Below are 11,213 nucleotides of genomic sequence, written 5' to 3' on the forward strand. Positions count from 1 at the left end.
TATATATATATATATATATATATATATATATATATATATATATATATATATATATATATATATATATATATATATATAACCCTTGACCTAATAGTAGATTCTTTATCCTTCAATATTGATATCACTGGTTAGTACATTTGTGTGGTACATTGATAATATTGAAGATATTTATATTAAATAATATATTTCACGAAAAGTTTAAGTTTCTCGTTGAAATGGCGATTCAACCGGTAATACCATTATTGTAATTAGTGGTTATGCCGGCTCACCAAAATGCTAGAAGAGTATTGTTTAAATAAAATAAAATAAAAGGAGAAATTTATGTATTTTTGTCTCCACTATCGAAATATTGTTGTGGTTTAGTATATTAGTTGATCGTTTGTTAATTTAATAAAACATTTGTAGAAATTATCTGCAACGAAATAAATTAAATAATATTGTACCAAAAAGACGAAATCCCTCGTGAGGACTAGTTCTGGAAGAGAAAGGTGGCTTACACAAAACTACGCTTGCAGATATCTTTCTTAAATATTTCATATATTGTTGATTCGAAATTAGTGTGGACTGGTTCTTCCGAATCTATGTAAAATAGAACCTCGATTAGTTAATAATCAATAAATTAATAATTTCGCTTTTAAATGATAATTTATTTTGGTCCTGACACGGTAAAATTTTTATTAAATTATTAGTACAATAAATTAATATTTCACCATTAATAGATTTTGGTAGTTTCGACGGTTTTAAATTATAGAGATTTAATTGTATGTATTTGATTCTTATAATTAATTTTTTCAGAGATAAATAAAGTTAGAGAGAGTAAAAATAAAATTGACTGAAAAAAAATGGCTTTAGCTTTTCAATTGGGCTGAGATAGATATAAACAAGAAAATGAAAACAAAATAAAAAGCAGCAAAGACAGAAACATAAATTAAAATATTTTTTTTAAGAAAAAAAAAAGTCAACGCCGGAGACTCGGCGGTCAACTGCAGTTGACCGACCGGAAATAAAATTTTGGGAAAAAAAAGTCAACGCCGGAGACTGGCGGTCTCCGGTGGTGGCGGGTCAAAATTGGGGTCAAAATTGAAATTATGGTTAAAATTGGTTAATTGATGAAATTTGGCTAAATTGGAGTAAAATTGGAATTGAATTGGGTTTCAATGAATTGGGGGTAATTTTAGAAGAAAAAAAAAATTGGATTTATTTGAAAGACAAAAAAGTTGGATGTCCTTCTCTTAATTAAGTACTCTTGTCGTGGGTTTATTTACCATTTGACTTTCAATTAAATATAAATAATTATTCTTTCACTACGGCTTTGTTTGGTTTGCTCAAAATGATATGTAAAAGATGGAATTGCTTAGTAAAACGATATCCTTGTTTGGCTAGAGATGAAAATGGTAAATAAAGTAAACTCGTGTAAGTAGAAGGAAAAGAAATTACACTAATCACTAGTGAAGAATTTTTTATTTTACTACGACCATTAATTGTAGTAAATGTACCAAATCCGAAGGAAAAAGACTTTTGTTACGAATTTGCAATGAATTTACCCCGTAGCCATACATGCTTGACCAAAACTTTGCTACGGTAAAATCCCGTAGCAAATACTTTTTCAATACCCTAAATTTTAGCATTTACTATGACTACAAGATTGTCCTGTGGTAAAACCGTAAAATATACGTTTTGTTACGGTTTTTTACCATGACAAAAAATAGTCGTGGTAAAAAGTCATTTTTCCACTAGCTAGTGAATAGAAGGAAAGTGACTTTTCTCAAAGAAAAAATTCTCAATCTCATATGGTAAAAAAAAGTGTCAAATGTTTTATAATCATTTTCTTTTCAAATTTTTCTTCTAATTATATAGAAAAGAAAAATAATAATAATTTTCCGCAGAGGCAATTTCATTATTTCATAATTATTTTCCTTGGGAGCCAAACGTAGCATAAATTTTCATTTTTATCGTTTTCATTTGCTTTTTTCATATTCGTTTTCCTCATTTCAAAATTCATTAACCAAATAAAGCCTAAAAAATAAACCGCGGTAGGACTGACGTCCTACCAATACTGCTATTTATCGACTACCTTCGGTCAACCGGGACCGCATCTCGCCCAGTTTGCTTGATTTTTTTCTGGTGATTCCTTCCTTTCAAGCTCAAAATCATCCATATTTGTATTTTTCCTTCCCAAAAAAAAAAGAAAAAGAAAAAGCACATATCAAAGCATAAAAATATACAAATCTAGGGCAAAAAATCGCAAGTGAAAAAAGATGCAATAGGAGAGTAAAATCTACAATCAACATCACCTTAATTAATTACAAGGTATGATGATTGATGACCGTTTAAATTTGCACTCAACATCACCCTTACAACCGATGCATGACCATTTAAACCATATTTATGAATCTTCGTACTACATATCTCTCTCTCTCTCTCTCTCTCTCTCTCTCTCTCTCTCTCTCTCTCTCTCTCTCTCTCTCTCTCTCTCTCTCTCTCTCTCTCTCTCTCGACCCACCACGTTCTACCCACCACCCACCATTCCCTATATAAATCCAAAATACAAGTTACTGTTTTAAATCTACCTGTACATTCCTATCGAAATTAATGCGTACGCGTTTATTGACTAGATTAAAATATGTATTGGATATACATACGTACATACATATATACATATGCAGTAAAATCAAAATTTGATTTTATCCAATATTTCACCGCGTAGTATGTGTTAAACCAAAGTTCGCTTGTGTCAAGACAAGGTAGCGTAAACACTTTGTATCGAGACATGTTTGATCATAGGTTCGAGACACCGTAAAAAGAACTGAGGTTCCAGTAATTATATGCTCATTTATTTATATGCGTCCATTTGATATACACCCCTCATATGGAAAATATATAGGGAGAGGTCCACTCCTAAAATTCTTTCTTTGAGATACATCCCTGGAGAGGCGAAAGTACTATTATGCCCTTATGTGCAATTTTTGCCCAGCTGCATTCAATATTTTTGAACTGCATTCAGCAATATGGCAAACTGCATTCAGCATTATGGCCAACTGCATTCTGTAGTTTTTGGACCTGCATTTATCATTTTTATAGAGTTTTTTTTTATAAAAAATACAAATGTTTATTTTATTATTATTTTTTATGTATACCTCTTTTGTATTTTTTTTTTAATTTTTAAAATTTTAAATTTGTTAATTTTTAATTTTTAATTTTTTTTAATTTTAATTTTTTTAATTTTTTTAATTTTTTAATTTTCTTTTTCTATTTTTTGATAAATTTACTGTATTGAAATTGAGTACACATGACTATAGTATACTACACATGACTAAAGTATACTGCAGTCATGTATAGAGTTATTTATAATCATGTGCTGTCTTTTTATCCCAAAAATTATGGTCGACGGATTATGTAAACCATTGATTTGTATATAAAAAAACTTCATCTACACCAACAACTAAAATCACAATTTGAATCTTGATATTATAAATCAATTACCAATTAATAAAAAATTGAAAAAACACTATCATCATGACCACTATACAAAAAATCACATAGCTTATATATAACTATATATTACCATATGTTACTACATGTGACTATATATGACTACATGTATATGACCACTTATGACTATATATGACTACATGTATATGACCACATGTGACTATATATGACTACATGTATATGACCACATGTGACTATATATATAGTATAGTCATATAGAGTGTAGTTTGTATTTAGAGTTTCAAATCCCACTTTTCAACACCACAACAATTCCAATCTATCGATTGCAAAAGAATTGTTTTGAAGTAACGGACATCATGTCCTCTCGGCAAAAACTTATTGCATAGAAGTTGTTCGAACACCAAGACATGTGACAAAAAAATCAAGTTCAGCTTAAAAATTGAAGTTATAAATCAACTCATAACAACAAAATACGGATCGAAATACGCAATCACATGCACATGTTACTACATATTACTATATATTCCATTTTGGAGGGATGGGGCAATTTGTTCCAAGTACCCCATCTTACATTAACTCCTCCACATTTGTATTCCATACATAATTCACCTCAAAACCAAATCCAATATCTTTTTCACCATTTAAAAGAAAGAAAATTTGAAATACAATTAACGGAAAATGGTTTTAAAATTAACGGAAAATTATTAAAACATTATCAAATGCTAATCAACTTTATTAACTAATCACATTCCTACACAGATCACCTCTCATAGTCATTATTGACTTTGTCAAAAAAATCCAAATTACCAATCCCAAAGTTATTATCTGTATGAAAGTATTTTTTTGATTTGCCTGCTTAAACCGAACGCAAGAGCAAAACTGCCAGGGGTTTCGTAAACGACGTCGTCGAGTTTTGTGCAATCTAAATCTAAGAATCGCTGGGGATTAATATATGTGAACCACCGTAAAAAAAGTTTTTCCGTTTAAGAACTCAAATTCAATTGTTAGATAAAGGATATTAATTAATACAAAATTAAACATTTTCCGAGTATAAACTTACCTTTCGAATTGCTTTTGTTCGGCTTCCAGTGACCGGATCTTGAGGAACCAGAGGTTTCTCCCTCGTCGGCAACTGAAAGTGCAATTGAAGCTCTGGAGAAATTATCGCCTGCGGCAGGGCATTGTAGGCGAACGCCGACTCGATAAAGACGTCTTCACCTTCATCTGAAGCAACTATGTCTTCATCCGTTTCAATTCTACAAATATCATCTTCCATCTTCGATAAAGACGCCGGCACCAGATTCATCGCGTGTTAGGCAGATAATCGCAGAATATGAAATATCACAGGCAGCAGAAGAGAGAGACATGGAGAGAAGAGAGAGGGCTAGGGTTTGCGGCGGAGTCGAGAGAGAACGAGAATATGAATCGTGTATCAATGTGGTAACCTAAAAACTGATTCTATAAGGGTAAAATAGGTACTTCAAGTTGCTCGGGGGGTCTCACTAATTAAGATCAAAATTTGTGTTTTTGATTAAGGTGAAAAAATTTATTGGGCCTCCTCATATATATTTTCAAAACTAGGGGGTTATCACTCATTTCCCCTTATATATATATATATATATATATATATATATATATATATATATATATATATATATATATATATATATATATATATATATATATATATATATATATATATATATAATAAAAATAAAAAAACTACATCAAGTGTATTTTCAAGAAATCTAATTTAAGGGGTACAAGTTGGAACGAAATTTCCAATTTCCGCCGATTCTGATCTGAAAAGTTCTGATTTTAGAACAACTTTTTTCATTCCGATTTCCGAATTTTTTCGATTTTTTTTGGATTGGAATTAGAATTATATAAAATAAATTTGGAATTTCCGATATCCGATCCGATTTAATTCCAAAAAATTCTGATTTTTTCCAAAAATTACACCTATAAATAATATATATTATATAATACTTATTTTCTGAAAAATACACCTATAAGTTTTGTTTTAGGATTTTGACATAATAAATTGTTATTAGAAGTTTTATTGGATATTATGATGTGTTTATTTTTATTTATTTTTTTGAACTGAAATTTAGTAGTTATTAGTTTTATTTTTATCGACGTGGATGTTCTTATTTTTTTTTAAATTATGAACATTTTAGAAAAAAATCGGCTAAGATTTGAAATTTTAAAGCTTACGTGATTTTCGATTTTTTTTCAGAAATTCCGAAATTTCCGGACCTTTGGAATTGGAATCAATTTTTATATTCCAAAAATTTTGGAATTGGAATTGGAATTGATTTTTTACTTCCGATTTTTTTTGAAAATTTTCCGAAAAGGTTAATTTCGATCCGATTCATCCGACTTTCACCCCTAATCACCATAGACGTACTATCAAAACCTCTAGTTACCCCATTGAATTATATATTAATTTTTTTTCTTTGAAAAAGGAATTATATATTATATCTATTATATTATACCTTTTTTGAAGCCAAACATATCCTTTAATTTCAACATGAATCTCTTTTAGTTTCATCATTGATCCGGTTCGGAGTTATTCTTTCCCGGCCCAGGATCAGGAGCCCAATTATCAAAGCCCATCAAGGGGTTGGGCCCACCAGTATTAACGATCCAAGGGGCCGCCCGGCCTAGTAGCATAAAGCCCATCTACACAGGACCTGATTTCCCTCCCGAGGAGTCCTGACAGTTCGGGAGAGTTATAAATGCTGGACGGCACATTTAATGCTCTGACAGTAACATTTATGGCGGAATGACCAGGTGCGGCTCAACGGCTAGTACCGAACGAGGTCAGTAAACCTACTGGAGGAGTTATCATGACCCCGGCCGCCCGGGCTATTCGGGGAAGGACAACTGTCACCCGTAATTAGCGCGGAACTCCCGGGACCTCGAGCTCTGAGTCGAGGTGTATATAAAGGGAGTTTCTCTTTTCTTTTAACATAGACAATACACACACAAAATCCCAAGAAAACATAGCAATAAAAACCAACACTGACTTGATCGTCGGAGTGCTAACTCCGGCATCACTCCGGCTTTCTCTTTTTCAGATCACCGGAAGCCAAGTTACCAGCGCAACTGTTTTCGACGGGATCAATCATTATACTAATTTCATTAATTTTTTTTTTTTTTAATTTCTATCCTTTTTTTGTTCGATTCTCTAAAAACAGCCTTTTCTGTTAAAATTAAAATATATTAAGAAATTAACTACAATAAAATTGGAATATTTTTCTTTATCTCACTAGTAGAAAATTTGCTACGGTAAAAAACTGTAATAAATTTCTTTTTTACTACGGAGCAATTTTGAAGTCATAGTAAATATTATGATTTACCGTAGCAAAAAAGTATTAATTGGTACGGCCATTTACTATAGTAAAGCTTCTGTCACACCCGTATACACTAACAAATGCGTAGCAAAAGTCTTTTTAATGTAAATTTGATACATTTTTCTACGGTGAATGATCATAGTCAAAAACCATTTTTCTACTAGTGTCTTAAACTCCTTTTTGTATAGAATTATTTGTCATAATTATTATTTTTAATTAATAAGTGTTTAGTGCTATATTGGGTCATCCAAATACTTTGGGTCTAAGCCCTTAACAAACTTAACTCTCAAGGAGCCCAATTCAAATTAGACCATTGGTTCTCTTCGGATTTAGATCTTATTAAATGATGGAATTTTAAACATCAATAGTATGTAGCATTTTAATGTTTTTACTTTTTTTGATTTTTTTATATAATTATCATTTTAGAATGCTTATTGGAAAATCATTTAATTTAAAAATTAAAGTTAAAATTAATTATAATAAAAGTTAACCATATCTAGTCGATAGGTTGGGTTACAAACGACTTTTGACTATATTAGAAACCATCAACCGATCAATATATGTACGGGTGAGTTGAAATGATGGGTTTTTTCGAATGAGTTGGTTTGGCGGATAAACCTGGTGGACAATAAAAATAAGGGTAAATTACACCATTTATGAGGTATGGTGAAATTACGAAACAAAACCTCTCTTGTTTGGGTAATTACAGTCACCTCTCAACTATAAATCTTCTTACATGTTCACCATTGCAGTCTCAAATTTAGTGGAATCTTCTAGATTATATGGAATATTCTCGAGTGTGTACCTGTTATATCTCATTCGAGCTCCACGTTTTGAAGCAAGATGATCATAAAAAAATGTGTTTTTTGGCTTGTATATATCAAATTGTAGTGTATCAGAAGCTGTATTTTTGCACAAAACGAGTACAAACTAGGGCACATTCCACGGAATCTAGATGATTATGTGAAATTTGACACCATAAGGATGGAGGTGTAAGAAGATTCATAATTAAAGGGTAAATATTATTATCCAAACAAGAGCGGTATTTTCGTAATTTGACCATACCTCAGGGGTGGTTGTAATTTAGCATAAAAAATAAAAATAAGAATAATATTATTATCTAGGGAGTAAGGTTATTTTGAAACCATGCGGCAAATTCCACCCTTGGGGTCTAGAATGGTCACCTTTCTATTTAATTTGAAAATGACTAAGGCGATTGTTCGTGTGCTTCATTATCAAATTAACGATACGATTTTCTTATAGTAATACGTTGTCATGTAAAATTATTATAATTAATGAATAATGTCGATTAATGGAGTTGTTGGCTTAATTACATCACGAATCACGGCTTCATTTCTATTTTATATAACCTAAAATTAAATAATAGTTTCTCTCGGTCACGACTCAGTGAAAACGTGTTAAATTATTATTAACTCGATAATTTAATAATTCGTTAAATTAATAAAATTTCCCTAATTTCGATTGTATTAATTTATAAAAATTTAACTGTAGTACCTTTTCAGCTGCCTGTTTGAATTCATTTACTTTTTTTTTTTTTTTCCTTTTTCAGGTTACGTAAGAATTATTTGAAAGGACATAGTAACTTGTGAAATGTTTTCGATAAAATTAGCGCATGAAGGCCGCCCAATTCTACACCTAGAACGCCACCGTCATCACCCCCTTACCAGTTTAAATCATATTGTTTTCGATGATTGTAATCCTAATTTGTTTTAGATTTATTGCATTCAACGTCTCTATATTTTTTCTAAAACGTTGCTCATATTATTTTATGTAGAACCTTAGATACTATCAGTTATCATAGAACCAATCCGCGTTAGGAAAATAACAAGTTTCAACCTTATATTATATATTCGGCACACATAAGCATGCACCAACGATATATGAGTGTGGCCCACCATATCCAGGCATCCGGTACATGGACAATTGTTGTCAACACTGATGACTAACATTTCAATAGCAATAATCCATTTATAATTCATATTTTTTTAGCAAATTGCCCTTAAAAACTCTTTTTTTAGGGGTTGTGTGTTAAAAAAATACATTATAAATAGATTTTTTTTTCTCTCCTAATATTAACAAGACTGTTTTTTTACAATTCAATATAAACAAGAGTGCTAAATGCAATAAACTTTAACTTTTTTATATTTTGTGGTCATGGTTTGGAAATATTAAATAAACTCAGTCCTAGGTTTGTCAAATAATTAATCAACAAGTGGAATTTTCCTATATCGTTTAATTACACAAAATTATAGACATAAATATTTCTATATAGATCAGTCCACTGTACACCTAATATATATATGGTGCCACTTGATCACTCTTATATTTTTATAATTCGTTAGAATATGAATTAAATATTAAAATAAATTATATTTATATGAAAAATATGAGATATTATCATAGTCATCTAAACTGAAACATGATCCTTTAACAACTGACCTTCAGCCGGTCTAGATTGAATTAAATAATTAAATATTAATTATGGCTTCACTAAATATGTATTACCTCAAACTCCTCGAAAGGCCAGACATCTTTTCCCCCCTTTCATCACAATATTCATATTTTATATACATTTAACCTAATTATTATTAGTGTTGCCTTTTTCTTATCTGCTTTGCATCTATATATTTACTTCATCTTCATAATCACCACCAAAATTAAACCATATACATACATTTTTTTATTTTTCTAAATTTCCTGCTATGTACTATTATTCCTTTCGTCTCGAATCGTAACTGCAATTGAAATGTGGAAACCATTTGCGATTTTGTGCCTTTCTCTCTCTCTTCCTCTTTCTCTCTCATGATTGTCTTCTTTCGGTATTATATATATATACACGTTCTTGTTACGTTCATGCAAAGAGTCGTGGTTCCTTGAATTAATTAATTATTAGTGTGGTTACGCGTTAGTTAAAACTTAAATATGATTCTCGTCGATAATTACTACCCGATGACTACGAAAGGGAAGAAGAGGCCGAATAGTAGTGGTGGTGAGAGGTTCTTGATTAGTGTTAACGTAATTGGCAGCGCCGGACCAATCAGATTCGTCGTAAGCAGAAACGAAAAAGCCGATTCGGTTATTGAAACGGTGCTGAAGAAGTATGGTAGAGAAGGGAGGCTCCCAATTCTTGGCTCTGTTGTCACTTCTTTCTTTCTCTACCCTGCTAATGCTGCTGGATTTTATGGTATATATATTATATTAATTAATATATTAAATAATCCTTAATTTAATTATTTAATGACCAAAAATTTAATTAATTAATTACGTAATTTTTTAATTTTTTTTAATTATTGCAGCATTGGAAGGAACGGAAGCGATAGGGTCGAGAGGGCTGAGGAACTTTGTGTTGTGCAAGATCAATAATAGTAATAGTAATAGTAATAGTAATGAGTCGTCTTCGTCGATGACTGTAGGAAAGCAGAGTGGATGGCGAGCATGGCTACAAAAGTCTTTGAGCATCAAAATTTTGTATCATTAATTAGTTATACTAATTACCATTTTGTCGGTGATGTTAATTTCTAGCTTAAATATGCTAGAGAGAGAGAGAGAGAGGGGTGACTTAATTAATAAAGAACGATCGAGTTCGAGGACCCCAAACGCAGAAATGAGTCGCTTTTAGCCCAACGAAGATTCTATTATTTTCGGGTTTTCTTTGAGGAATAATGAAGCATTTATACACAAATTCTCAAGTTATATATTACTAGATTTATGTTTAGATTTCAATTTTTGATATAGTTATATGATGAATTTGAGTACCCAATGGCCCTACATGATTGATCCAAAAAAAAAAGAATTCCCTTTTTGTTAAGGAAAAATAATTCAAGCGTTTAAAATTTGTTTGCATGTTGAAAAAAATTGAATAGACATCCAAAATAGAAGTCCAGTAAGATATATTCCCAAACACTCCATATTTTAATGGGCCGATTGATTATTAGGGCTTAATCCATCGACCCAAATTCATAATCAACATCATAATTCATACTACTTACGAAGCAATTAATTAGCCTAGCCAATTATCCATCATTAATTACAATTAAAGATCCTTAGATTGAAATATGAATTGATTGTGGTTGGAGAAATAGTTCGGATGCAAATTATCAGCCAATATCAGCCACCTTGAAAAAAAAATCAGATTTTCAATTTATGAGGGAAAAAAAAAAAATACTATACTCATTAAATAATTCTCGAGAACAATTTCAAAAAAAAAAAAAAAATTGAACTCGTAAATTATTATTTTAACAAATATAAATAATCCCACATATTTATGTTATAGATATATTCTGCCTTGTTTCTTCTGGTTTGGCATCTTTGATCCTTTGTTTAATGTGAGATATAATACAAAAAAAAAAAAAAAAAAAAAAAAAAAAAACCGAGAATTCT

The 11,213-nt window shown here is 30.8% G+C and overlaps 1 protein-coding gene and 1 long non-coding RNA gene across 2 annotated transcripts; one reads left to right on the forward strand and one right to left on the reverse strand.

Moving 5' to 3' along the window:
• Positions 1-1,933: 1,933 nt before the first annotated feature.
• LOC105954902 (uncharacterized) lies at positions 1,934-4,895 on the reverse strand. The gene is made up of 2 exons (XR_016032822.1): positions 4,514-4,895; positions 1,934-2,171 (listed from the first exon to the last, which is right to left on the reverse strand). It is a non-coding gene; the product is annotated as an uncharacterized LOC105954902 (long non-coding RNA).
• A 4,655-nt stretch (positions 4,896-9,550) lies between these two features.
• On the forward strand, positions 9,551-10,601 carry LOC105975115 (uncharacterized protein At4g22758). Its single transcript, XM_013000292.2, has 2 exons — positions 9,551-10,017; positions 10,130-10,601. The coding sequence occupies exons 1-2, from the start codon at positions 9,756-9,758 to the stop codon at positions 10,309-10,311; spliced, it is 444 nt and encodes a 147-aa protein (XP_012855746.1). The 5' UTR covers positions 9,551-9,755; the 3' UTR covers positions 10,312-10,601.
• The last annotated feature ends 612 nt before the right edge of the window (positions 10,602-11,213 follow it).

This window comes from Erythranthe guttata, chromosome 8 (genome assembly GCF_056151865.1).
Source record: "Erythranthe guttata isolate IM_541 chromosome 8, IM_541, whole genome shotgun sequence".
Classification (NCBI taxonomy): Eukaryota; Viridiplantae; Streptophyta; class Magnoliopsida; order Lamiales; family Phrymaceae; genus Erythranthe; species Erythranthe guttata.